The 27725-nt window shown below is 48.7% G+C and overlaps 8 protein-coding genes across 8 annotated transcripts; 1 reads left to right on the top strand and 7 right to left on the bottom strand.

Annotated features, from left to right (window-relative positions):
* Window positions 1–96: 96 nt before the first annotated feature.
* Window positions 97–2791, bottom strand: I303_104244 (uncharacterized protein; the record flags this gene model as incomplete). Its single annotated transcript, XM_018408075.1, has 3 exons — window positions 97–659; window positions 733–2181; window positions 2290–2791. The coding sequence occupies 3 exons, from the start codon at window positions 2789–2791 to the stop codon at window positions 97–99; spliced, it is 2514 nt and encodes an 837-aa protein (XP_018263286.1).
* A 4216-nt stretch (window positions 2792–7007) lies between these two features.
* I303_104243 (uncharacterized protein) lies at window positions 7008–8265 on the bottom strand (the record flags this gene model as incomplete). Its single annotated transcript, XM_018408076.1, has 5 exons — window positions 7008–7197; window positions 7284–7357; window positions 7479–7560; window positions 7674–7813; window positions 7921–8265. The coding sequence occupies 5 exons, from the start codon at window positions 8263–8265 to the stop codon at window positions 7008–7010; spliced, it is 831 nt and encodes a 276-aa protein (XP_018263287.1).
* An 833-nt stretch (window positions 8266–9098) lies between these two features.
* On the bottom strand, window positions 9099–10423 carry I303_104242 (prohibitin-2; the record flags this gene model as incomplete). Its single annotated transcript, XM_018408077.1, has 6 exons — window positions 9099–9139; window positions 9204–9688; window positions 9788–9843; window positions 9902–9991; window positions 10063–10145; window positions 10219–10423. The coding sequence occupies 6 exons, from the start codon at window positions 10421–10423 to the stop codon at window positions 9099–9101; spliced, it is 960 nt and encodes a 319-aa protein (XP_018263288.1).
* Window positions 10424–10788: 365 nt separating this feature from the next.
* I303_104241 (methionine-tRNA ligase) lies at window positions 10789–13074 on the top strand (the record flags this gene model as incomplete). The annotated part of the gene is made up of 8 exons (XM_018408078.1): window positions 10789–11002; window positions 11074–11267; window positions 11332–11418; window positions 11489–11717; window positions 11801–12038; window positions 12100–12314; window positions 12397–12650; window positions 12751–13074. The coding sequence occupies 8 exons, from the start codon at window positions 10789–10791 to the stop codon at window positions 13072–13074; spliced, it is 1755 nt and encodes a 584-aa protein (XP_018263289.1).
* Window positions 13075–13445: 371 nt separating this feature from the next.
* I303_104240 (uncharacterized protein) lies at window positions 13446–15154 on the bottom strand (the record flags this gene model as incomplete). Its single annotated transcript, XM_018408079.1, has 7 exons — window positions 13446–13826; window positions 13971–14089; window positions 14212–14288; window positions 14369–14460; window positions 14591–14703; window positions 14792–14817; window positions 15021–15154. The coding sequence occupies 7 exons, from the start codon at window positions 15152–15154 to the stop codon at window positions 13446–13448; spliced, it is 942 nt and encodes a 313-aa protein (XP_018263290.1).
* A 1640-nt stretch (window positions 15155–16794) lies between these two features.
* I303_104239 (uncharacterized protein) lies at window positions 16795–22588 on the bottom strand (the record flags this gene model as incomplete). The annotated part of the gene is made up of 3 exons (XM_018408080.1): window positions 16795–17922; window positions 17987–20245; window positions 20309–22588. 3 exons carry the CDS (start codon window positions 22586–22588, stop codon window positions 16795–16797), a joined length of 5667 nt encoding a protein of 1888 aa, XP_018263291.1.
* Window positions 22589–22787: 199 nt separating this feature from the next.
* Window positions 22788–23096, bottom strand: I303_104238 (uncharacterized protein; the record flags this gene model as incomplete). The annotated part of the gene is made up of 1 exon (XM_065968932.1): window positions 22788–23096. One exon carries the CDS (start codon window positions 23094–23096, stop codon window positions 22788–22790), a length of 309 nt encoding a protein of 102 aa, XP_065825004.1.
* Window positions 23097–24665: 1569 nt separating this feature from the next.
* I303_104237 (uncharacterized protein) lies at window positions 24666–27197 on the bottom strand (the record flags this gene model as incomplete). The annotated part of the gene is made up of 1 exon (XM_018408081.1): window positions 24666–27197. The coding sequence occupies one exon, from the start codon at window positions 27195–27197 to the stop codon at window positions 24666–24668; it is 2532 nt and encodes an 843-aa protein (XP_018263292.1).
* Between the last annotated feature and the right edge of the window lie 528 nt (window positions 27198–27725).

Genomic DNA, 27725 nt, shown 5'->3' with positions numbered 1-27725 from the left:
TCTTCAGCCCCAAACGGAATGTGAAGCGATCCAATATCCAATAACCAGTATCTCACACCAATTCCTCGTTGAACAGGCTCTAGCCTGTTGGTGCACCTAATCGTCTTCTTCCAATTCATCGATCTCTTCCTCCTCCTCTTCCCCTCCTCCTTCTTCATCGCTATACGCTTCATCTTTTGACGTCCTCCTACTCGAGCTGATAGATTGCCAGCCCGGTCCAGAAGGCGGAGGAAGGCCCATGGCAGGAGGCGGAGGAGGACCATAGTGCTCTGGCGGACCAGAGTACCTATCGTTAAACGGATGAGGCGGATATCCCTGAGGGTGAGGATGATGCTGTGGATGTGGGTGAGGAGGATGTGGGTAGAAATTTTGCGGTGGCGGTTGGGGATGATACATCTGTCCATGGGGTCCCAGCGCTCCAGAATGGGAATGTGGAGCTCTGTTTAAGCCTGGATGGCTAGGGTGGCCTCCGAGATGCTGCGGCAGCCCATTCGGCTGATGTTGTATATGATGAGGATGCTGTTGATGTTGATGTTGTTGATGTGCTAGACCAGACGCCCCAAGTTGATGTACTTTGGCGTGTCTCTTCAAGTTCGATTGTACCGAGAAACGCCTTCTACATGTAGGCTCTTTACAGACATACGGTCTTTCTCCAGTATCTGAGGGTGTGCGAACAGCATCAGCGTTGTGCTAGCGTTGTTCGTGAAGCGTGAGGGCACAAAGGAGACTCACGGCTGTAAGTATGTATCCTAAGACTGCTCGGCCTCGAAAAGGTCTTTGCACAGAAAGCACAAGTATATTTCGGACCTCCGTTCGCACCTCCATTGGCATTGGGCGTCGAAGCGTTGGACTTGAAATTTCCATCTTCGTCCATGGAGTCTTCTTCGCTAGATCGTCTGACTTTGCGCTCCTCCTCTACTGCGGCAGCCGCTAAGAGCACTTCCATACCCCTCATACCAGGATCGTTGCCCATCTCGGTGTCAGCATCGTCTTCCAGACCCGAACGGCCTTGACGCGTGTCGGCGACGGATCTCTTCCTGCCTCGCAACGACAATAGCGGTCCCTGCCCATCTACCGGCTCGTGGTTTGACTTCATTGAGTCGGTTGATTCCCGTCTATTCGACCAAGGGGGCGCAGAGAGAATGGCATGATGCTGATTCATGGAAAGCGCCGGTTCTGACATCGATGACTTGTCCATCGCTACGCTCGTTGCAATCGATAAATCCGGAGGACCATGTGCGCCGAATCGATTGGCGGGCGAAGGCATATCTCCACTTTTCTGCTTGATGATCTCCGTCAACGAAGCACGTCTGATCTCGGGTCGTACAGCGCTGTCCGGTGAGGATGGGCGGGTCAGAGATTGTCGCCTGAAGGTATCAGCCGCCGGGGATACTGATCGACTCAAGCTTGAAGGTGGGGGGAGAAGCCTGTTATCCTCGATAGCCGTAAGGGGCGGTGGCAGCATTTGGGAGGCTCGCCGTTCGGGCGGTGCGGTCTGAAGAGGCGGAGGCATATCATTGGATATCGAGTTGTTTCTTTCGTTGGCTGTCAGACTCGCAAAGTGCCCCGCTAATTGACCGCCAACAAGAGAAGGATTTCTCGAAGCCTGCGAAGGTCGTCTAGAAGGCGGCAGAGTCTCGTCTTCCAATGCCGGGGACAGACGCCCACCGTTCGTCGATCCAGAAAATGAGGAACGCGACATCGAAGCTGAAACGGCTGCTGAGCTCGCCTGAGGTGGGTGAAGCAAACTCCGCAGACCCGAAGAGGAACCATTTGAGTGAGATGGTCCAGCGGAAGGCGGCTGAGGGGAGGACGCCATGGGGTAAGAGGCATTCCTAGATTGAGCTTGCCAACGGAGTCGCGCCGACTCTTCCGCATCTCTCAAAGCGGGTGGTCCGTCCGACCGACGCCTCTTCTGGTCGTTCTGGTCGGCGACATATGGGATTGTGGGGTAAGAGGTCGATCGCTGAGGACTAGGTTGAAAGAACGATCCTGCACCTCTCTCGAATTCTGGCGCCCACCATCCAGCAGAGTTCTCTGGCACAGCCGACGATGCCATAGAGGAATACCGAGATGTACGGGCTGAGCTGGGCGAGCCTGATGGCGAATTAGATATCAAGGAGGGCAGAGAGGGGGACTGGAATAAGGAGGATGAGGATGGCGATTGTGATTGCGGAGTATCTGCGGTAGATAAGGAAAGAACGCGACGTCAGCATTCTCATGCATCTATTTAAGAGGCGGATTGGACACCAAATCCGCCCGACAAAGGCAGAGTCGTGGTGAATTCACCTCCAGCTACACCGAACAAGGATTTTATGGGTGGTAGACTAATGTGTTCCGGAGGAGCTGCTCTGCCTTCTTTGCTAGACTCCTCTTCTTGAACTCTTCTCAAGGGGTGTTTTTGCCCCAATTCCCCGTATCCTTCATCTTCCATATTCTCGTCGTGCTCCCCCATCATAGGGTCGAATCTCGATTGCCTTCTGAGCGGCATCTTGGTATTCGATTTTGTCACAGGATTCGATGTAGAGACTGATTGCATCCTGACCATGGATCCCGGTGGTAAATCTTCTGGAGGGAGACCTGCTCCGACTTGCTTTTCTTTCTGTGTCACCGAAGATGATGCGCGAACAGAAGTGGACGATGCTTCCGGCGTAACTAGTTGAGGGCTATGTCGAGCCTGCGAAGCAGTCGGTGTGGGTGTAGGTGATAATTCGTCACTGTATGTATGTAAAGGTGCATATTCGATGAAAGTCGTGTTTAGTGGAGAAAGGGATAAAGAGTGTCGTGGCATCGCGATCAAGTTTATGATCAATGATATTGGGGTGTAGGTGATCGTCAGGCAGATCAAAGGAGCCAAATTCAAGACAATGCGGTGGTGACAAATGCCGCACAGATGATGGTCATCCAGTGAGTTGTGATATGGTATTTAAGCGATGTGAAGGAGAAGAAAAGCAGAGACAACGGTGGAGCGATTGCGTGCGTCAGCGGACAAACAAACAGATGTAAAGAAGATCGACGTTGAGAGTGTATGTTGATGGGGAATAGTTGATGGAATGTTTTGGTGATTAATGATGTGAGGTGTGTGCGTATTGGGTATATAGGGAGGGATGAATGAATGGCGATCACACGAGGACAGGGCGTTGTCAAGGTGACACGAAAAGCGATGAACGAGAGAAGTGTCGAAAAAAGTCGAGGTTGAGAAGGTTGTCATGTATTTGCGTCCCATACAGAGTTCGGTATTATATGAGAGAAAAAAATATCCATAAAAGGATGATGAGATTGGATCGTTGTTTGTCGTTTGTCGTGATTTGATGGATGGTGTCGATCAAAGATTCACGTTGGAGTGACCGCCGGAACAGGGAAAACCCAACATGGAATGACAATTAAGGACGTCGTGAGTGTGTCGAAAGGGATACGGCCCAGGCAAAGGACATGTTATCATGAAAATCGAATTCGTCCAGATGAATGGGTCGATGTGGATTTAAGGCGAGATGTCAAAGGTAAAAGGGATTGAGTCAGCGCATCATCCAAGCCAAAGTCACGATTACTGCTGATCACCCCCTAGATTGCGAAGAAGGCGAAGCAACAAACAACAACCTCCCGAACTGCGCTGAAAGGGAATCAAGGTAGATCACCATCAAAGGAGAGCAAAAGTTGAACAAGTGGAGACAGACTCCGAAACCCCATTTTGATCCGAAGTGTTTGAACCCCTGATGCGATCATCCTGATTCGAAACATCTGTGGAGAAGGAGTCGTAGCGAAGCAGATCATCTCAAACAAAGGAGTGTATGTGTGTGTGTGGAACGGGGGCGGCTAAAGATCGTCGTTCTGAAAAGCATTGACCAAAGTTGATTTACGGAGAAATCAAAGTCAAAGCGTATTACCCAGACCGCTCAATCCGACATAACAAACAGGCTTTCCCGCTTCCATCCCTGAAAGGAATATACGAAGGTATGGTAAATACTCCTTTGGCAGCGGCTTGACGGATCAAGTCTGTTCAACCAATAGATCCAGAAGATCCAAACATTGGATTGTGACTCACGTTAAATATCAATGCTCCACTAAGCCACCTCCGAGAAAGGGGTCCTCGTAGTTTCTGAAGATTGCGCTTTCTGTAGCTTGTTTGATAATAAGTCCAGGAAGATATTTGATTGTGCTTTGACTTTGATTGAAAGGGTGCAGATCCGATGGCCTAGTCCGAGATGAGATGATTGCCTTCCTTTGATGAACAATCCGATTTTCCTAATCCGACTTGATGTATGGTATGCCGTGAAATTGAAGATACTGGATATGCTGGGATTAATAACGAGGTGTTGACGTGACGCAATAGCGCCGGTTCGATAAGATATTATAGACTAGTGATTAGATGGATGATATCGATAATGAAATGATAATGACAATGACAACGATTATGATTGTGATGATGATCTTCAACGATGTCGATCCTTTGGTAATGGTACTTTTGGTGAAATGGTGAAATGGAAAAAGGAATGATTAAGCTTTTGACAAAAGAACCTGACGATCGTGCGTGCAAAATTGGGCGGACGGTTGATGTTGGCGTAGATCCCCAATGGTAAGAACCGAATTTGAGCTATTGAAACAAGCCAGTACGAGCACAAAGCAATCCAACACAAATCGATGACGAGGTGAGGTAAGAATGGAAAAAGAAGGAATTCGTCGAATTATGGATAGAGTGGAATGTTGCCGTTCGTCCGTTTTGAAGATCTGCTCGGATGGGGTGGTCAAATGCGGTACAGGCGCACAGGAGTACAGGCAAAACAGGCAAAGAACAGGGCAAAGCTAAGGTAAAGTGAGACTTTTCCTTCGTCCGTTGTTTCTTTCTCAAGAGATCAAGGGGAATAGCAGAGCAAGGTGAAAACCCGAAAAAAGGGATCAAATAAGAAATTTAGAGTATGTGTGTCATCTCATCTCATACCTCATGTTATTTATTAGAATAGAATTAATTAACTGGATTCGGGTTTTGTTCTTCTCCACGAAGAAATGCGATGTGCGACGAGCGATGTGATATTCTAATTTATAAGTGATCGACCGTGCTTCCCCCTACGAAGGCGTCGTGCTCTGTTATCGATTTCTGTTCAAGGCATGCACAGCAGAGCAAAGCAAAGCAGAGCTACTCATGCAAAGTAGGTGGGGACGACGCAATGCAATCTCATGACGATGATCTGGGTACGGTATGGACTGATCAGAGCGGCTAAGGCTAAGGCTGAGGCTGAGGCTGAACCATAAAAACGGTAAAACGGTAAAAAGGTAAACGTGGAGGGGGGGTAAGGAGTAAGGAGAATTTTCCATTACTCCAATTGCCGAAACCATACAGGTTTGAAGCATGTTGACGATGTTCCATCCATCTGTTCTGTTCGTCTGTCCTGTGGTGTACCACCATGTCATGTCATGTTATGTTATGCTTTTTCTTGTGTCGCCTTCCTACTTGGAGCAATTCCCATGTAACGTATCTCCATGTTTGCGTCCCCCCTCTGCTCTCGCCCAGTTGACCATCCCTGAACCGCCAAATACTTCAAAACGAAAAAGAAACACAAAAGCGTATTCGGACTTTCACTTTTGTGATCATCCATTAGGGGAGTCGGATAATTCCCTAACTGTCGATCCCTAAGATCACTCAGGGGTGGTTTGAAAATCAGGGACCGGGATGGCACAAATGCCGAAACTTGCAGTACGAGTAACTCAGCTGGATTTTCCTGGATCGTCGTAGTCCTGCGCTGGCGCCAACCGGAAGCAGTGGCGTTGAGTATCTGAATCGTATCTGAATCATTGAATCTCCCTTTTTCCGCCGGGCCAATGATCGGTGCTTCGTGTGTGGCGGCGCGATTCAACAAACATTTCCGAGCCTTTCAAGCCTTCATTACGTTTCGGCTTGAGAGGCGTCCACATCGTCCATCATTCGCACGTCATCATATTTGGTGTTATTGCCTGAAGCAGGATCAGTGCAGAATGCAGAATGTATAATATAGGATCCCACAACATGCAGGAGTATGAGTATAGGCGCTGGCGCCGCTAAGTTCGCATGGGATTTGACGGTTTGATCGACATAACGATGTGTACAAGACGACATAGTACAAGGTTGCAGCGCACGCAATGCTGAAAAATTTGTTCAAACGCACCAGTCTCATTCGCTATCATCACCCGTCTTTTCCATGGCCGCTGCCACACAGCGGTCATCGTCCAACATGCGAGCGGATGGGATTCAACAGGGGCATCTCAAACTCGTCCAAAGACAGAAAGAACAGCATGAGCGTATATGCATACACAAGCCAAGTAGACTCTCTCGAGGACTCTTTATGGATTTTCTTCAGCAAGCTTGGTCAGATTGAAATCCAAGGGCTAGCGACATACACTGACGAAGTAACATGTCCAACAATGGTCACATGTCATGACGCGTTATCAAGCTGCGTTGCTGAGGAAGAAGACGACGACATGACATGCTTCTTTTTATGATTTGTCCCTACCATGAACCGCGAAGAGGACAAGTACGCAACACTCGAACTCTCAAGAAAACGACGGTGAGCTCTTGAAGACTTGACGTAGTGCGGTCTTCCATCCCGATAGCTCGATTCGCATGCCGTATATCAATTCAACGCAACAAAGCACAAATTACATTGAAGCTGGGACGAAACAGTATAATTTAACAGCTTACTTGATCCTCCTAAAAAGATCACATCCTTAACGTCAATCCAGCTCAGCGGTCAGATTGACCAAGTGATGATAGATTGAGTTGTTCGTGTACAGTAATAGCAGGGGCAAGCAGCGAGCAGACCATCGACACTCGCGTATGGCTTCGTCCGACAACCAAATCCATAACGACCGCTCGGCCTGAGGTACTGAACTGTATCGATCTGAACAAAGTCCTACATACATTATCTTGAGGTCTTCTCATCGTCCACACCTATAATTATGACAGATCTTAGCCAACGCAATCGAGCCCATCGGTAAATGTGGATGATCATCGCTTTACCAAGTCTATACCCAATGATTCAGAAGATGATCTTGCAAACACTCCTCAGATAGCCTAATATAGTCCCGCCCAGACCGACAGACTGGTAAGGCTCTTCAACTATGAGATCGGGATCGTCCTGGTCTATCCTACCATCATCAAGCTTCGGACAATGCATCGAGCGTTTCTCGATGATCTGTCCATCTTGCATGATCCAAATCACGTCGTTTCTACGTTGCAAATTCAGACAACACACTCATCAGCGATGAAAACCAGCAGTGGCAAGTCATGCACGAAGGAATGTGAAGATACTCACCGCTCGTCAGGGTATATTGATCTGGCATTGTCTGCTCCGAGAGCTTGAGCGATGAGGTTCAGTTCACGGTGTTTCTAAATAACATCAATCCAGACGTCAGACCGACAAGGAGATGCAACAGGATAATCGAAGGAGGTCCCAAGGCTTGGGAATAGGTCTTGATTCTGGACGAAGAAGACGAAGACGAAGACGTACCCAGCTGATCAAAATGTCTTGCTCGGACTGCGCTGCGAATTCCTCGATCGCTTGTACGATGCAGCTTTTCTCGGAGTTGGCACTGTCTCAGGCATATCAGCATCAACGATTCGTACTAAAGTCATCGCGATCCTCCGTCCTAAAGCATTTGTAGCTTGGAAAACGGTGCGTTGAGATACGGCGAGCGGAGCTTACCATTCGATGTTGACAGTCAGGTTCAGATCTCGCGCAAGAGGAGCAACTGTAGCGTAAGTCCGTTCTGTATCTTTCTGAGCTGCGTCCCACGGAGCCGCGAAGATGAGCCCGAAATCGTATTCTGAGTCTGCGCCGAACAGCTATCATCGAAGTGCGATGAAACATCAGCCGTTGAGTCACTCGTATGCTCGGGCTCTCCTGTCTACCCCTCTGGATTGTTCAGTATACGATACAGATTCTGACTTACCGTTCTGATAAATTGAGCTCGTTCTCTGCCTTTGTCGCTCAAACCATTCGGGAACTTGCCCCTCGGTGGACGGCCAGGTGGTCCTCCTCCGCCCCAAGGTGGGAAGAATCCAAAAAGACTTGCTCTTCCTTCCTTTCGTTTATTCTGTTCGATCACATTTCCTACTTGTCCTCCTTGATCAGGTGTGAATCCCTTTTCGGCATGTCGAATGAGAACAATCCGATTCGAATATGTCGGTTGGTACTGCTCCTCTGCAGAAGGCGTTTCGGTTATACCCCTGCCGACCCAGAGTATGACTATCGTCAGAGGAACTAGGATCAATGCTGTCTTGATAGTCGACTTCATCTTGTTCACTAAGTATCAAGAGATCAGATTGTGTGAATTGATTGGGAGGAGAAGCGATAAAATTCAAGCCCTTTATATGCATCGGATTATCAATCATTCAAAGCTGTCCCCGACAAGATAGATGCACACTTGACTGGAAAAGTTTTATCTGATATGAGCAGCACTTCCGCAGTCGATCTGCGAAACAGACAAAAACGCTGCGGAACGTCCGCTCATTGCGTGACTTTCGGCCGAGCAAGATCACTGTCGCTCTCTGCCTGTCATGCTGCATCCGAAGGCGGTCCGCTTGTGAATTCCCGCATCTGGCGCTGCTTGCGCTCAAATACAGTGAGAGGGTGTGTCAGCGATGCGGCTCGCAGTTGGGGATCGGTATCAGGTCTAGATGAAATCGAGTTACTCGACGAACGCTTCGCTTCTTTGTGTGAGTTCAGTTACCGATCGCCGGCAATTCAAAAACACCCAAAATCATGGCAGATAAGATAATACATCACAGAAATTTCAGCTCAAGCTCAATCAGTTCAACCCAATCCTACCGACCCGACTGTCTGGCCAGCCGAGCCGCTCCGAAAGATTGGTTCATGCACACGGCATCCCTTAGCGAATGAAGCGTGACGATCACGACACGAGCGATTGGAAGATCAGGTTGTTCAGGAAAACAATAATGCAACCCATACGAATCTGATTCATCCTATGTCTGATGTTGGCCGAGGCTTATGCTTCTATACGAAGACCATACTCGGCAGGCAGTAATGAGATGTTTGCTGCATGTCGTCATTCACACATTATACTATCTGGTTACCCTTCCCGTCATTTCACCAAAACACCTAATCCATCTACTTCTTTGTGGAAGAATTGATAACATCCTCATCGGCAACTGAATCGACAATATCAGCTGAAATATCCCTACCAAGAATAGAGCAACTAGATTAAGTACTGACCATTCAACAACAGACTCTTGGCATCCAGCATCACCTTGTTACCGCTCTGAGCGAGGGTTCCAGCGATCTCACGAGCAGCTTCCAATCTTCTCAATTGTAAGAAACCCTTGTTGGTCCTGACAGCCTCTCCGATCAATTCGGCAGATCGAGCTTCACCTTGAGCCCTGACGATGATTGATTGTTTCTCCTGTATAGCTTGATCCACCAGGAAGGCAGCTCGTTGAGCGATCTGCTGAGCGACCTGCTTGGCTTCTACCGCATGAGTGAACTCAGGTGAGAAAGCCACATGTGTGATAGATACATCATCTAAAATCAAGTTGAACCTTCTTGCTCGCCTCGTCAGGTTCTCTCGAACCAGTCGAGATACCATCTCTCGTTGGGTGATCAATTGCGAGGCGTTGAATTGCGCTACTACCGATTTGAGGACTTCGTTGACGATTGATGGAAGTACCCGCTCGTCGTAATCTGTGCCAAGCTCTCGGTAGCTAACAGCAAGTAGAAGAGCAAGTCAGCATCCATTCTGAGGGCATTACAGCGCAGTCATGCTAGCAATATGGAGGCAAGAGCTGAAAAGAGCGGCTCACATGGTTGGAAGGTCGTTCACTGATGGTCTGGACAACACTCGGCAAGTAATATTCACCTGCACAGCACAATTGATCAGCGACTGCCGATCCGACGCATCTCGTGACGACACGTACCATCTGAAGATCTTTAGTACCAGTCAGAGAAGCGATGTTTCTTGGCTTAGCTCTGACATCGTATATGATAGGAGATTCGAACCATGGCAACTGCAAGTTGAGCTCGTTTAATTAGCTTCCTTGATCACAGGTGAATACCTCATGCAGGTGACCGTACTCACGACCAAGTGTGTACCTTCAGGATAAATATCGGGTCTGATACCTTGCACTCTGGAGTACTTGATCGCTCGATGACCACCATCGACTGGATTACACCGTCTAATCAGCCCGTTGTCCGCCGCTCACTTCCTTTTCTCTTCTTCTTCCGTAAGACTCACCATTGAAAATACTATAATTCAGCGCTATACCTCCGGCAAGCAATACACCAATAGCCCCTCCACCAGCCAAGAACCCTTTAGGCCCACCTGGGAATTGTCCACCTCCTCCTGAGGAACCACCCCTTCCGCCGCCGCTAGCTTGTAATCTCGCTCGATTCAGCTGTTGAGCCAACTTGGCAAATGCTTCTCCTCCTGATCTGTTCATCTTGATCCTGTCTTAGTCCGGCCCGGCTTCACACTGTAGAAGGCTGATGCGAGATGTTTTGTAGAGACAAGGTCAATTTGGCAATAATATAGCTGTGAGATTGGATCGATCGGTTGGAATTTGGCTTCGTAACCTTTTGCTCAATTGACGTTTCTCGGCCAGGTGACAGAAACAGACCACGTGGCAACAGGAAACCTCCACTTTGCATCTTTCGAAATGTTCCGCATCCATGGACACAATAATAAGGCCAAAAGTAAGAGCATGTAGAGACCTACACTCGCTAGCTATCCATCATCAAACCGCGGCGACTGTCGAGAAGAGCCATTCATCGCGTAGCTAGGAACGGGAACTACGTCGCGAGAAAAATGCGCAGACACATTCCTCGGCTGCTGTCATCGTGTCGGCCCCGAGCCATTCCCCTTGCTCAACCATTTCTAGCCTGTCGCCGGACCCAACAGTACTCCGTCGCGACCTCGGAACCTTCCTCATCTCGTATACTCTCACTGTTCACACCAGTGGGCGATCCATCATCCTCGAAGCCATTCTATGTGACTACACCCATATTTTACGTCAATGCTGGTATGTCTCGTCCACAATCTTTTCGAAGCGCGCTGGAGTCCAGGCTGACCAGTTCGCCCGTACATGAATAGCCCCTCATATAGGTCACCTGCATTCCCTTCTCCTTGCAGATGTGTTGGCCCGATTCTCTCGGCTGCGCCATCCAAAACGGAAAGTAATTTTCGCTACGGGGACAGACGAGCATGGTATGAAGATACAGCAGGCCGCGAAAGCTCGAGGCATAGGTGAACAAGAATTCTGCGATGATGTCTCGGAGAGGTTCAGGGTGAGCCGTGAGAAGGGCAGAAGATCGCCTTGAATGCATTGAAATTGATATCTGCGCGATTTAGGATCTGGCTAAATTAGCTCATGCCTCGAATACCGATTTCATACGGACGACGGAAGAGCGGCATCAAAAAGCTGTAGAGCATTTCTGGGTGAGTACACTAGATCTCACACGCTCAAAGATCTATTCAGACGTCCATGAATGACGCTTTGAATCTATAGGGTCGATTGGTTGAGCGAGGAGATATATACAAGGGGACGCATTCTGGATGGTATTCGATATCGGACGAGTCGTTCTACGCAGCATCACAAGTGGCTAAGCGGGAATTGGATGGGGTAATGATAGCTTTAGAAAGTGGGAACGAGGTCATTTGGGAAGAAGAGACGAACTGGAAGTTCAAGCTGTCTTCCTACAAGGATTTCTTGAGGGAATGGCTCTCCAAGCCCGAATGTGGGTTTTTGGTTTATGTTCTCCCATTCAGTCTTAGGCTCATGCGGATGGTCAGCTGAATCCGATGTTGCAACCTCATTTAGCTGTACATCCTCCATCAGTCAGACAACATCTATTATCACAGATATCCAATCTGGAAGACTTGTCTGTGTCAAGACCCAAATCAAGAGTGAAATGGGGTATACCAGTGCCCAATGATCCCGAACAGTCTATATACGTGTGGGTAGACGCCCTGATCAATTATCTGACTGTGACCGGATATCCAAACCAGATGGACGGATGGCCAGCGGATGTTCATGTAGTAGGGAAGGATATAACAAAGTGAGTATCGCTCGAGCACTATTGGCAATGCGTCAAATTCAACTGACAAAGCCTTCCGAAGGTTCCACGCAATACATTGGCCTGCTCTCCTCACATCAGCATCGCTGGCTCCTCCACAACGAGTGATAGCCCACGCGCATTGGACAATGGGCAAATCGAAGATGTCAAAATCGAAGGGGAATGTGGTCGACCCTATTCAAGCGATGCGAGACTGGAGCGTCGACGGCGTCAGGTGGTATCTCATGAGAGTCGGAGGCAGTCTTACAGATGACGCAGGTGAGTCTCCCCCCTGATTCGGAATCGAGGAAACATCAAATCAAAAGTGGTCTTCTCACCCTTCTTCTTTCTTGGGTGATAGATTACGCACCGGACCAAGTGGAAGTACATTATAGGATATTAGCCGACCAATTCGGTAACCTCCTCTCGCGTATATCAGGCGGCAAGATGTTGAAAAAGGCAAACAGGGAACTGGACTTCTCATCCCAAAATTCAGAAGACAGAGATCCAGAGCTCGATAGTCTCCTGAGCGGGCTGAAGGGGGAATTCGAAAACAAAATGGAATCTTATAACATCAGTGGTGCTTGCGCTAGCGTGATGGATTGTATCGCTGCTGTGAGTCCGCATTCTGCATTCCGTATCCCTCTCATACACGAATACCGATAGAACAAAGCTAATGATATCGGGGGTCGGACAACATCATGAATCGGGATAGGCAAATAAACTATTTACGAATCTCGCTCCCTGGTCCTCCGAAGACGGGACGAAAGCCATTGTATACGCATATCATACCCTCCGAATCTCTTCTATCTTATTTCAGCCTATAATACCTAGTAAATCGGACGAAGCGTTGAATCGACTCGGTGTGCCTCTCTCGCAGAGGGCATGGAACGATGCTTCTTGGCCAACGAGTGAAGCACAATTGAATCTCAGTACGACAGAGATCGTGGAAAGGCTACGAGCGGGAAGCAAGGAATGGAAAGGCAAGGGTCATCTGTTCCCTTTGCCCGAGCGGGGCAAGTCGAATTTGTCCGAATGAATTCGATTTGACACTGTGAAATGTCTTTCTTCTGGCGTTTGACGCAAATTGCGCTTGATGTCATACAATGCATATAATGGATCGATCTGTGATATCTAATCACGAACGGATCATGTGAACCAGACTCATATCGTTAACCGATACTCTTTTGTACATTGTCCATCTTGGCAAGTATTCTGGTTCTGGTGCTCGATGGGTTCTCTTTCTCAACCGATCTTGTTAGTCCAATATGGCTCATATCGACAACTTCTAATCTACCACCCAAACTGATCCACCATCCAGATAAATTGAGATGACCTGGATATCCTGTTGAATGAGGTCGCCTACCTGATCCCCAGGTCTAATCGAGATCGCCATGTCCAGGCAATAGATCATATACCCTCAGCATCCCCTCCCTTTACTTCTGCCTGCGATCGCTGCTTATCGCTATCAAACCTCTCGACCCATCCCAAGACTTTCTCCCAATCACCAGCACGTTCCACTCCAGGTGGTAACCACTTCTTTTCTAATTTCTTTTTACGTATACTCTCGTATTCCTCCAACAGACCATTCTTGACTTTCTCATGATATGTCATCCCCTCCACCGCAGATTTCGGGAATGAAGGGTCTCCGTGTACGACTGCGTTCCATGGATAATCGCCAAAAAGCAGTACTTTGATTGGCCCGTCATGAGGATACGTGGATGTCGCTACGTCGTATGCGTTTTCAGAGGAGTCGTCTATCAAGAATAAGGATGATGTGGAGTGTATTATCTAACATAAAGTTCCCCCAAACGAAGACGCATTAGCCTTTTTTTTTGAAGGGTGATCATCGACTCGAAGGAGCCTGAGGGCGATTATGCGGCGAAGGGTTCTCTGTGAGGTGTGAGAAAAGTGAAGTGTCGTCGCCATACTCACCTCAGCTTTGGATCGCTTGTGATGCGATACTACCGCTTTCCTAGCTACGTGACCTTCCTTCTCTTCTCGCGTGGGCTCGAGGTGCTGGAATGCTCCTGTGAAGTGGATCTCATCGAAAACTACGTCGAGCATGAATCAGCTCGATTCGAAACATCTCTTTTAACTCTGACAATTTCGCTTGATCATGTAGGCCGAAAAAGAATTCGATCTCAAAAACCGATCGTACTGCCCCTTCACTCACTATCAGGTAGATATTCCGCTATCCAATCTTCCGTCCCTGCTCGCTGATTCTCCGATCGAGCTGTAATGATGACCAAACTGCCATCCAACAGAATCTCGATCAGCTCAATAGCAATTCCAGAATTAGAACCATGTTCCTCGACACAAAATTGACTCACTTGTATCCCAGATCTTTCAGTCGATGCAATGCCTCCTTGGCCCCTGGCACAGGCGGTGCTCTCATGTATAATCCGCCTTGATACAATTGGGCCTTTTGGCAGGATACGTCAAGTCAGCTGTCGAGTCTCATCCCATCTCATCTAATATCCATACCCTTACGCTACATTGTGGGGCGGGTGAGACGAAGACGGGTGGGTAAATGTAATCGGAAATACACTCACAACCATATCAACGGTCTCTTCCGGTGTCCCCCATCCCCTGTTCATCCAATACAAGTAATTCTTGAAATCTGCCAAGGTCAAGGGAGGCTGCGTGTCGAACAGCTCATTGTGCACTGCGCAAAATACAATAATAATCAGAATCAGCTCAATATTTAAATCTATACAGCGTACAGCGAGTCGATCACGCGAAGGCACACTCACTGTGCACGATAGTAGCGTTCGTTTGACTATTCCCATTATGCAGAATCATCAGCATCAGCAATTGCATCAGCGCAAATGATCCTATTTGATTGAGGCAAGAATGAACGCCTCTTTTCTTTGATCGCGATACGCCTCAAGCCTTCCCGGTCTCTCGTTATTATCTCCCAGGTGAAGACTTCCCATTACCACCCCTGCCCGCGTAATTCGACGCCATCAAGCATACACTCACCAGAGCACATCATCCATATCAACCGCTATCGTCCCTTTCCACCCTCTTCGCGTCGGCGTAACCAGCCCGCTAGCTAATATAGTCTCCACATCTTCTTCCACTTCTGCAGTTCTTGATCGTGAAGAGGACGCCATGTCTCGCGTTTGTTATTGTGTATGATGTAGACTGTACTCGCCAACTCGAGGTCGATTGACAACTCTCCCAAGATGTATGAATTAATGGTCTGATGCGTCGCGATCTGCTTGTGTTTCTGAGCTGCGAAGTTGCTGCGATTGTATGACTGGTATCGTTGGTGATATGTCCTCTTTTCGATCTGACTTCAATTTCGAGCTCGATACGATTCTCAGACTCCTAAAGACCCCTAAAGCGGAACACCGATTCGTGAAAGAGCAATTGTTGTTTCTGTCGAATCTGTGATGGTCTGATCCCTCGACCCCTTAACTGTCGAGTTGAAAACAACGTGATAAATAGTGAAGTCTAGACGAATGTCGAAGTGAAGCGAACAGAAGTGAAGGGAATGAGCGAGAGAGGATAGGTTGAATTGCTGGATCAAATGAGGTCATTCAATCATTCATTCAGTCAAATTCATTCGTCCGTCCGTCCGTCCGTCCATCCATCCGTTCGGTTATCCGTTGGCCTCATTTACTCACTTTCGCTAAAGCCTAGAGGTCTAGTCTGTAAAGCAATATAATCACCTGTCAACTTTATTTCAGATGCATGAAGAGGCCTAGGTAATCTTAAGGGTCGTTCCGTAAGTCCGGTTGCCCTAAATTAACTCGACTCGCCTCACCTCACCTCAAAGCCTCACTTCTCGCTTCATCCGAATATGCCGTACGGCGTGTTTACTCGTGATATCAAGTTACCGTTACCGTAACCTCGAGACGTCAATTGGCTTTCGCTTAATCTGACGTTTGTGAGTTGAATTGTGGAAAGAGTTCGAGAGTAAGATTAAGTGATCGTAATGAAGAATAATTGGATCATTCAACGTGTTCTTATACGTTCATTGTAATCATGATAAGAATGCGACAATACGAGTATACGACCCACGCGGTACTATTCGCTTTCATCCTTCCGAGACAGAATCAGTATATAGCTTCTGAAGCAGAATCCGAAAACACGAGTGAACATCCACTTTTCATCGATACTTGTAAGGCACTCTTCGGGTCCTTTTACCTCACCTCAGCTAATCTCGAAACACGACAACTGTGCCTCCTGCTTCCTGCTTCCTGCCTCTTACTGATCGCTTCTGGACCTGATAGGAGGATCCTTTTGTACCCTACAGTAAAGCTACTATACATCCGCACGGTCTACAGTGACCATTCATCGTGATAGTGTGATAGTGAGACAGAGAATTCGGAATACAAATACAAGTAGAAAAATACAAATACAACATACAGAATTGTTAGTTGACTGTTGACTGTCATCAGATGTGTACGTAGCGAAGAAAAGCGGCAAAATATACGAGTACTATTCAGACCAGACGTCCGCAGCAAAAAAACCCTTCCTTACCTTCCTTTTACTCGCTCATTGAACCGAAGCTAGACGCAAAAAATAGAACGGGGATTGTGATCCGCAATTGTCCCCGCAATTCCTTACTTCAAGCCAGCATCAAAAGGAATCTTATCGTGACATGACATGATAAGGGTTGATGGTACCTCCTTAACGGTCTGTGGGTCATCCTGCATCGTCGTGTCATGGGAAAAGAGGCACCCGAATTTCGGATTTCACCGCGAGCTTCACCATCACCGGGCGGTTATCATCCATTCGACCTGAGCTAATGATGTTGATATTGATGGGGACTAACACCCATCAAAGGAGGTGGTCCAACACTGACATTTCTCAGCGGCGGCAAATCGTGCCCTTGTCCTTGTCCCTGTCCATTTGCGTGGACATGCGAGTGCGCGTGTGCGTGTCCATGGGAGTGATGTTGGTGATGATTGTGGCTGTGATGATATTGATTTGATGGCGGAGCAGAAGCAGCAGAAGCAGAAGCGGAAGTAGTTCCACCGGGGTATTCTCGAGGATAGTCATATTCATATTCGGCGTATCTCGGTCGATGTTCATACCCCGGATGAAGTTGTTGTTGTGTTCGAGCTCGAGGAGGTGGATCTCTTTCGTATCTGCTTGTATTGGTAGCGTAGGAATGAGACGAGTGGGGGTGGGGAATAGGTGGAGTAGCATGTGGTGAATGATGAGAAGGTTCAGGCCAAGAGGGTCTATGTGTTTGAGAATGCGAGCGCGGTATATGAGGAACAGGAGTCGTAGTTGCTGCTCTTTGTTGATGTCTATACGCGTCGTTCCTAGCGAATTGGGACGTCGTCGCTGTCGTTGCCGTTGCCGGGCCTGGACCATTGGACCATGAAGACGTTGCCGGAGGGTATGAAGCTGAGGCCGACAGAGCCGTTTGAGCAGGTACAGAAGCTGAAGTTCGGTACCTATCTAGATCCGGCCTCGACGGGTTGTGGGCCGTCTGCTTCTGCTCCTCGTATCTGCCGTACGAAGCTGACTGATTGACGGTAACTGAAGGAGGTAATGATCTGGGTGAGGGTCTGGTCATGCCATCGAAATCTCGATCATCGACGGTACCGTCCGAAGCAGCATCAATCGTATCAGGGTTGGAATGGGCGGTACCTGGTCGTTTATCCAGGATCGTTGTGCTCGAAGCCGGTCCATCATCGTTCAGCAAAGCTGAAATACGCATGCCGCCAGTGCGTGAGACAGGTTTGAGCGGCGAGGCTTCCGGCAGATTCGAAGTTGTTGTCATGATGGCGGGCGCAGCATGAGGTGGGCTTGGAGGGAACATCCCTAATCTGGGCTCGTATCGATCTTGACCCATATAAGAAGGATACGCATCGTAGATCGTTCGAGTAGGCTGAGCAGATCGGAATACCTCGCTGCCCGACTGTGAACATATCAGATCAGCCTCGTCACGAATCACACCAATGAAGCGAAATATCAGGACACACCAAAGAAGATACAGGAGACACTCTGCCCGCCAGACTCTTCTTATCCTCCTCAGCTTTGATATTCCCCAAAGCAGGTGTGATCGCAGGCAAAGATATCGGAATGCCATCCTTATCTACCAATTCACCCCTGTGGCCTTCTAAGAAATTACTGACTTGTCTCTCTGATTTGCCCTTGAGCTCAGCTGCAATAGCTTTGATATCCGCTCCGCGAACCAGGACCAGCTCTTTGACTTTCCGCTTCTCTTCTACTGACCAATACGAGTTGGTCGCGGACCGTCTGCCGGGTTTGGTAGCTTCTGGTCCGGTTCCCAGCGGGGCACTTGGATTGGTCAATACATTCGTGGTAAGCGGTGTCCCGTTTACGTCGGCCGTCGTAGATGTACCGAGATCGGTCATCGTTGTCTCCGCTTGGACTTTACGTCTTTTGCCTGCTCTCTTGACCGGAGGTAACAGTTCCGATTGAGCTAGATTCGTCTCCGCGCCTTGACCTTGCGAGTCGATCGGATTGTCTGACGGCGCAAACGCAGCTGGAGATGCGGCGTAAGGCAAAGCGGTCGCTGGCGATGGCACAGTCGGGTCCAGAGGAGTAGAACCTATTGGGGTCGATGGCGGGATTGCTTGTCGATTCATGTTGTCCGAGATCGAACTGACTCGAGGGCGTTTAGCAGTCTTGACGGTCATTCGTAATTTCGATTTCGATGCAATTATCGAGGACGGGGCCTCGCTACCCGCTCGAGAAGTGACCGTCGAGTCAAGTGCAGCGTTGGAATCTTCGTCATTGAGGGCGGAGGACGCGACACTTGCAGCTGTAGTCTTTCTTCGCCGTCCTGGTCCACCGGTAGAAGGTCCATTCTCATTTGATGGGGTATTGAGCGCTGATTTTCCTTTCCGAGCACTGGTTCCAGGAATCATCGACTCTTCCCTCTCTCTACCTTTTGCAGGAGTACCGATCTCATTGTTGGAGATAGTCGGCTTTTGTCTATCCAGATCAGCCAACAGCGCGGCAGATTTTCCTCCCTTTTTGATTGGAATCGATTTCTTCTTTCCACCTCCTCTCTTGGACGCTAGCATCCCCTTGTAATCGACTTCTTTCTTCGTTCGATAGTAATAAAGCACGCAATCCGAGGCTGACTTGTTAGGTAACCCATCTGCGATCCTGCCGAATTGTTTCGGGTAAGCCATATACCTCCTGACAAATGTTGCTCTTTCCTCCGTCGACCAGATAGGTTCCGCATTCCCTTTGAAATCGTAAAATGCCAGTGGGTCACCGACTAGATCGTTGTCATCGTCATACCGCAATCTTCGTTCTTCAGCTGATAACATGTCAGGCACGACGGCTGTCGTCTTGTTCGCTCGATATGTGGGGTCCTTTGCAGCTGTATCTGCTAGACCAGCTAAGATAGCCTCGAATTCAGCTTCAGTGTTGACGGCATCCCCAACTCCCCTTCTTCTGTTACCTCGTGCCGTGTACAATTCTTCAGGCAGCGGAGTGGTAGGCGCCACTGGGCCTGGGGTGGTGACGGGTAGAGCTCCCGGAACAGCATACAGATCCGCTGGGACTTCACCTCGTTCTTCCATCAGCGAATCTAAGAAGGCACAGTGTTCTTGCCATTCCTGGTCCAGCTCCAGATACTCAGTCCTCAGCCTTTCAGATTTTACTTCTTGTGTCTGCTTGTCCTTTGCAATTATCTTAGCAACTTTCATCACGACTTTCCCATGTCTTCGCGGGAACGATGTGGCTCGCCTTATCAAGTCATTCCGGTTTCCTTCGTTCTGCGCCATGACTCGAGTGGTAGGGGCTGGGGCAGCAGCGATATTCCATGCAATGATCGAAATGGGGTCAAGGGTGACCTTGCTCGTGAGCTGTCTGCGTTTGATGGCGGCAATAAGATTGGCTTGTTTCATCTCCTCAGGTAGATCGTCAAAGACAGGCGCATCGTCCTCGTCGATGTCAGCTGTCTTGGGTCCGGCTTCGGTCTCAGCGTCGGTCGAAGTCGAGTGAGCGGTGGGCATCGGGTCTTTTCTCGGTTCCCCATCGGTGAAGGGCGACGACAGCGACCCATTGGTAGGCGGCAAGTGCACTGCCCTTCGCTCAGCAATAGTGACACGTCGCACGGGTGGACTGGCCGGTGTACTTGGCGTCGTGGCGTCCGTCGTCGTGCTAGTCACCATGGGTGACTGGATGTGACTGATGGCGGCTTCGGCCGGGTCCGGCTCTCTCGAAGCCAATGTCGGTTTTGAGGGGCTGGGGACGGTCGTCTGAGAAGGACGAGGGCATGAGCTTGAGTCAGAAGCCTTGTACAAGAGATAATAGGGACTTACGCTTTGAACACGATCCGCAGTCAGTGAAGTCTCAATGGTAGGTACAGCGGGAGAGGCTGGCGGCATGACCACGGGGCCAGCTGGCTCTTCCATAATAGTATCGTTGACAGGCCGAGCTTGATCTGTCTCATCCAAAATGCGATCTTCAAGAGGTTTCACAAGGCTAGGCGTGTCGATTTCCTCCGCCTGTGCAGCGATGGAATTTGCCTGGTCTGCCGTTTTGTTGAACTCCACGGATTCAGGTTCCGATGCGGTCGGGGTTTCGTCGATTTGCATCATGATGTCCAAATCACCGCCGTTCCCTTCATCTCCTTGCTGCCCTTCATTCCTTTCGACAGCGCGAGTCTGCTCGACTACCGGTTCAGTGTCCACTTCCATTCCGCTCACATCATCAGCCTCTTCAGCCGTCGAACGTGAATTCCCAGGCTCACCATCTATTTCCAGAGTAGAAGTGCCTTGATTGGGGTCGGATTGCTTGTCGTGCGTATTCGCTGGAGAAGCAACATTTCCGTTTGAGATCGCATTGACATCCTTTATTTCCAGACCTTCTGAAGTGTCAACCTTTTGCGGTGACTTCGTCGGCGACTTGTTCGATTGTGTGCGTATAGGAGGGGGTGGAGAAGCTGGGGTATCAGGTCGAGAAGGTACATCAGGTAATCGCAGATTCCCGCTGGTCGCCGAGGTAGTTGCAGCTGGAGGGGGAACCGGTGGTGTAGGTGGTCTATCGGTCTTGAAGTTGCTTTCTAAATGTTCTTCCTTCCCGATGATATCTCCATTGTTATTGTTGTAGTTGGTCGGACTAGTTCCGGTCGGGGGTGGAGCTAATTCGCCTTCTTCAGGTTGAAAGAGTATAGATTTTTGAGGTGAGGTGGATTTCCTTTGTTGGGCTCGGAACTCAGACCCAGATCGAGGTTGCACTGGTGCTTGTGCTTGTGCTTGTGCTTGTGCTTGTGCTTGTGCTTGTGCTTGTGCTTGTGCTTGTGCTTGTGCTTGTGCTTGTGCTTGTGCTTGTGCTTGTGCTTGTGCTTGTGATTGCAAGTCACTCGAATTTTCAGCATCAACATTCCATCTGGTAGGATTCGAAGAACTCCGCTTCCGATTTCGGGTGGAACTACTCCATGACTCGTCCAAGTTCCGTCTAGCTCCTCTATTAGGTGAACGCGGTGAATCTCCTCTTCCTATCCTATCTCTATCCCATCTATCCCTGTCCCTATCCCTATCCCGATCCCAAGTTCTGGGTGGTGGAGAAGCTCTCCTGTTCCTCTCAGTAAACGACCACGAAGGTATCCTTGTATTTTGTACGGGTGACACAACTTCCCCTTCTTCCAGATCCAGATCTTGGTCTGTCATCTTAGGCCGGTCATTCGGAAGGGCTATTTGAGAAATGGGCACAGAAGAAGGTGGAATATCGATATCCCGAGGTCGTTTCGACTCTACTGGACTAGATGAACCTCGTTGCGAACGTGCCACCCTCGAGCCAGGGACGGAGGTCGGTGAAGATGGACGAGAATGGCCATATGAGGTCGGAGCGGGACCTGAGCCTGGTACACTTGCGCTGACTGATCTATCGAAATTCCTGCTGCCACTCTCGCGAGGGGTGAAGGGCTCTCGACTTGACGGATATCGAGGAGTAGGGCCGGAGGGTAATCTCGTTGAATACGTAGGAGGGGTTTGAGCGTTGGGATTAGAGTTAAGGGATCTGGGAGGACGAGAAGGGGGTGATCGCGGTGGCAGAGGAGGAGAACGTGGTGTTTGGTATCGGGAAGGCGGTAATGGTCCACGCTCATCTCTGTACCTGTCCCTATCTCGATCCCAGTCATCACGCCTATCTCTGTCTCTGTCGCGATCACGATCACTCCACCGCCTATCATCTCTTGACCAACTAGGTTCCCTCTCCCTCTCCCTATCTCTGTCTCTTGGGGGCAAGCCAAAATTTGATCCTCTCCTCGGCGGTAAATCGTTATTACCTCTGTACGAATCAGGTGGATCCAGGCTCAATCTATCTCGAGCGTCGAATCTATCCCAATCCCTATCTCTTTCTCGTTCCCTGTCTCTATCGCGCTCGCGGTCGTACGGTCTACGTGGTGGCGAGGGCGTATGTGATCGTGGTCTAGATCCTGGACCCGAGGACGAGCTTGGTCTGTACCCATTCGAGGTTCGTGGTGGTCCACGGTTCTGCCATGGGGGAATAGCATATCGTGATGGCTGTTTACGATTCCGGCGTTGTTGTTGTTGTTGTTGTTGTTGGCGTTGGCGTAGTGATGATTTATTTCGAGACATAGTAAGGCGTAGATTGTAGATTGTAGATGAATCGTAATGATGCAATGCAAGGACAAGTATTAGCAAATCAGAGAAGGAAGGCGTGAATATAAATTGTGAATTAGTTTCAGGTCAATCAAGGGAATGAAATAAAAATGGAGATGGAATTGGAGATTAAGCTATGATATAACATGAAGATGAAACGATGACAAAGGACTGATCAAAGGGATTGAGTAAGGCAGGTACCAAAACTCACCTCTCCTGACGAACGATAGATCCCATTGTTATTGTTGTTGGCATTTGTATTGGAAGTCATCCTTTCATCTCTTTCTCTTTCTCCTTCTTCGTAGCGTGATGCAGATGATCGCGGACCCGGCGTAGGAGGTAGTCTACTGCTACTGCTACTGCTGGTAAACGTGTGGTCACCAGGATACGTTGTCGTTGATATTGATGTGGATCCTGATGTCGATGCTGGTGCTGGTGCTGACGCTGATGCTGAAGGACGCGATGGACCTGCGTCAGGATACATTGTCATTTGGTTTGAGCGTTAGTGTAATTGTGGTGGTGCTTGCGATTGTGATTGTATAGTTCCAATCTATTCGCTGGTGATCTGTGCTCGGGTGTCTGATCTTGATCCAGTGTATACAGTAAAAGTAGTGATTACAATCCATGTATTTATTGTATTCCTTTGATCGGTCCGTGTTTTCGCTTCAAAGCGTACTCGTACTCGGAACTTTTGTCGATTAAGTAAGATGTATGTCTATCGACCTTCCTTGATGGATATTTCACTCAATTGAGGCATTCCTCCCCCTTATACCGAGAGCGAATTGCTGGCTGGGACTAGACGATGATATATAGTCGAAGATCAAATGCACTAAACTAAGGTGTAACTTACTGTAAAATCCAAATCCATCTAATCATACAAGTTGTTTCTTCGAACCATCTCCTCGCGAAGACCAAGACAGCGAACAGCGAATTACGGTAATGTATAAAACATTAGCAAAGTTTGTTATTCGCACTTTTACCCTGAAATACAAATAACCCTAAGACCCTAACCTGTCGTCTACTTTTGAAGGTATTTGCCACTCAAAGCTTCAAACGGGAATAACCGGGAATTATCCGCTTGCACCTCTCTTGCTCAGCTCTGCAAATGCAAAGAAGGAAACATCATCGTAGAATACGTTGCATCGATTATATAGATATAGAAGTCTTGACCCTCTTCCTCGTCTTCTTGTGCTCTGAAGAGAGATGCGGGGAAGAGGATGACAGAGGGAAAGATACAACATGAGACTGAGATTAGACAGTCAGACTACGATGAGAAGAAAAAGAAAAAAAAGTAAAAAAAAACATAAAAGTGAAAAGGTAATCTCGGTGAAAAGGATTGAACAGATCATCAGCTCGGATATCTAGCTGAATGGAATAAAGTAGAGGAAGAGCGAGTCTCCCGTCAATGGGTTATTATCAAAGATACTTTATCAATGGATATGAATATGTACAAACGAAATCTAGTGTTGTAGGAGAGATATCCCATTTCTATTCAACAAAGATAATGAGAAAAAGTAACAACAATAGCGAACGGTAGCTAGAGAGTTTCTAAAGAGGGGTGTGTGTGTCCTTGAAAAGGGAAAGGGCCTTATATATAGTCGTATAAGGAGGGTATAACATGATCGAGTACGTTGTCGATATTGCTGATCGACAAAACGAGGGAATTTGTCTGCTTCGTGATATCGTATATCGTATATCGTATATCTGGTGGGTATCCGTGTCTTATTGTAATTGACGTAGACGATTGTGCGCCGCAGAAATAACATGTTCGCGCTTCGGATTTAGACAAGTGAAGTGAATTGGCGATTCACTCGATCGAAAAGGGATGAGAGTGGAAACGATGAGACGAATTTGGAAAAAAAAAAGTCAACACAACTTGAGAAAAGGTCAATCAATAGACATTTCCGTAGTAGTGTTGATAAGGAGAATAGAATCGATCAGAATTGTCCAAGTTGGTCCTGTCAGACAAACACGTCGAGCGGATTCGCTTTTCGTTCTTATCGATAGACTTCAGATCGTATCTGCGTTGTGAAGACAATGTCAGTGATGAGGTTCACCACTTGACAGCACCTATGGGTTGACCCCACCTCTTTGACGCGGAAGCTGAGACAGGGTATCCATCCTTGACGTTCGCATTTCCATGTCCATTTCCATTTCCATGGTTTCCATGGTTGAAAGGGTATTTCTTCTGCGAGGCGTGTTTTGAGAAACTTCTAGTCTCGTATCGAGGCGGTTGAACAATGTTGATTCCAGGTTCGACAAATCCCGCACTTTCATAAGCGTTTGATTTGTGAGATCCATAGTTGTCTTGACAATCCTTGCATTTCCTACATCCACCGCTTTCCGTGCGGGTGGGATGGACAGGGTAGAGGAAGTCATTCGATGGTTCCCAATCAAAGGAGTGATCAGATTGAGTGGAGGTTTGGGTCCAATCGCTGTACGATCGTTGTCGAGGAGGGGTATCCAAGAATTCAGCTGGAACGTTGAGGGGCTGAGTCGAGGTCTGTGGGTGACCTTGTCGATTCGCAAACTTGAGGCTGTCGTAAGAGCTCAAGGAGGTATCACTGGAATTGGAACCAGATCGTTTAAGCTCCGACAGGGAAGGTAGCCACTTCTTAGCTCCATCGTAATCCAGGAACTCCTCATCTTCATCATCTTCGTTGTCCTCCATGTAATCATCATTTAACAAGGCGTTGACATCCCTTTCGGCACGTTCCATCTCTACATCCACTTCTAGATCCCTCGCTTCTTGCAGCGAGATGCCGTAAGTACGAGCGAATGTACCCCAATCTCTAGAGATCGCTTGGTCAGCGGCGGCTGGCAACTCGTCAGAAGAAGCCCTTCTTTCGTAATGAGGCATAGTCGGCGAAGCAGACTGAGGGTCTTCGAGCTCCACATTCCTCGCTTCGGTCACCATTTCATCTATGACTGGCGTGACAACGACGTCATCTTCGTCAGGTAGGATCTTAGTGATTAAAGCAGTGTAGAGTTTGTTGACGTGATCGACCCATGAAGAGACCGGTACGTGGAGCGAGAAATTGAGATCAGCCAGAGCGATTCTCTCCATTTGATCCAGTTGCTTGACAGGGATAGTCGTGACCTCGCACCAGGACTTGGTCAAGAACGAGTTGTCGTCCAGCCATTTTCCAGCGAGCATCAAGCCTAATGTTGCCACTCTTCGTTCGATAGACTCGGCCTCGTAGGATTGATACTTTTGCAGGAAAGCTCGAAGCTCAGTGCCTTTGTGTCCGTCGCCATCGTGGAAGCCAAGACCGTGCAGGAACCAAACAGCCGAGACAAGAGCGACGGGTGAGATCGTCATACGCTGAATCATGTCCAGGATGAAGCTGACAAAGGATGACGAAGGCTTGATTGAGTGCACCCAAGCGACATTGTATGGATCTCTCAATTCAACTTCCGGTCGTCTTCGGCTGAAGCTGACTTTACGGGGTGCTTGTTCGGGTGTCGCGGTCATACCCATCCTGCCCCACGATTTGGAGAAATCAGGAGGTGTTCGTCCTTGACGAAGCCAAGATTCCCTTTCCACACCAGCAGGACCCCATGTCTCGTCAGAGGCGCCTCCAACACCAGGTCGGAAGGATCCAGGAGTGACCAAAAGACTGATGACCTGATTGGCATACCAGGTAGCGAAGGCAGCGCTAATGTCGGCGGCTGACACTTCGGGAACAACAGGAGCAACGTAGATCTGATCGACGTGACTGGCAGGGTATCGATAAGTGTCGTGGGGAGTGATCGGCTGCTCTGGCAAATGAATCAATCTTGGGTGGAGGACAGGCGCATGGAAATTGCCGGGGAAAGGGTTGAACCAGCCGTCACCGTGAGGTGGGGTCCAAGCTGGAGCCTGCTGTTGAGCGTATCCCATTTGCTGGTGCGGTTCGACGAATGGGGCGGAGTCGAAGGCGAACACGTTGTTGGAGCCTTGATGAACAGACTGAGCCGGTTCGCCAGAATATCGATCAAGCTGATAGGCGGCCGTCTGCTGAGGCGCCTGCATTTTGTGTTGACTGTTGAAGGGAATTGTATCCTCTTGTGACCAGTCATCAAGAGGTCGAGCAAGTGTACTGGCCTCAGGGGGCACAGGAGGGTACGGTCGACCATCAAATGACATTCTAGGGTATCGCTTGTTCACCATGAAGTCTCCCTGTTGTGCGTAAATATCCGCAGATCGAGATTGTTGCAAATGTGACAGATCAACAATGAAAGGAGGATCGCCGAAAGGAGTTGCCATTGTTTCATTCGAGGGTGAGAAGTTAATGGAAAGCGAGGATTGATCAAAGGGAGACATTGTCAGCATATCTGGACAAGAAACGCTTTCGATGCCTCCTTGGTATTCTACACTTACATCGTACTCCTCTTCCTCTTCAACTCTCTCAGTATAGCCGTAGGGCTTGCTGAAGGCTCCGTTTCGCATCTGAGGTTCGACCGATTTCTGATATCCTCCTCCGTTGAGCAGCTTGAGGAGCTCTACGTCCGCGTAATCTTGGTCTGACTCGAGAGACTGACGGTCGCGAGCGTGATACTCGTGCCCGTGCCCACGAGAGGGCATATCGTAGATGTAAGGCATGATGTCGGTCGAGGGTGATGACCCTGAGCGACCCAGGGGCCGAGGTACGAATTCTCCTTTAGCTGGAGAATGTACCTTCGTCGATGATGACTGTGATGTGTAAAGAAGAGATGGGTGGCGATATAAGTGTTGTTTGTCGGCTGGGTGCAAAAGGCTTATGCGAGTTGGCAGGGGTATAGGCCGATGCGCTGCACTTCCTTCTTGTTACGTAGTAAATTGGGAAGAATCTCTAAGTCGACAAAGAGGTATTTTGATATGATAGTTGGTGGTGAATGAGCAATGTCGAAGAACCAATGAAGGTCTGCAGTTGACTGCGCTTGACGTTTGCTTATTCCTTCTTCGTTGTTGAATCGCCTGTCGATTCGGAAGTTGAGTGATTCGTTCTACTGATTACGCGAGACGAGCCGTGCGTAAGTCGGTTGAACAAGAATGACGACTCGAGAGGTGGAGATGACTGGTAGTAGTAGGAATGGGGTGAGTAGGTTGAAGAAAAGGAAGAAGGGTGGCAAGGACAAAGGAATATATACG

Source organism: Kwoniella dejecticola, chromosome 5, assembly GCF_000512565.2.
Source record: "Kwoniella dejecticola CBS 10117 chromosome 5, complete sequence".
Lineage (NCBI taxonomy): Eukaryota > Fungi > Basidiomycota > Tremellomycetes > Tremellales > Cryptococcaceae > Kwoniella > Kwoniella dejecticola.
The sequence above is the reverse complement of the archived record's forward strand: the minus strand, read 5'-3'. Positions and strand labels throughout refer to the sequence as shown.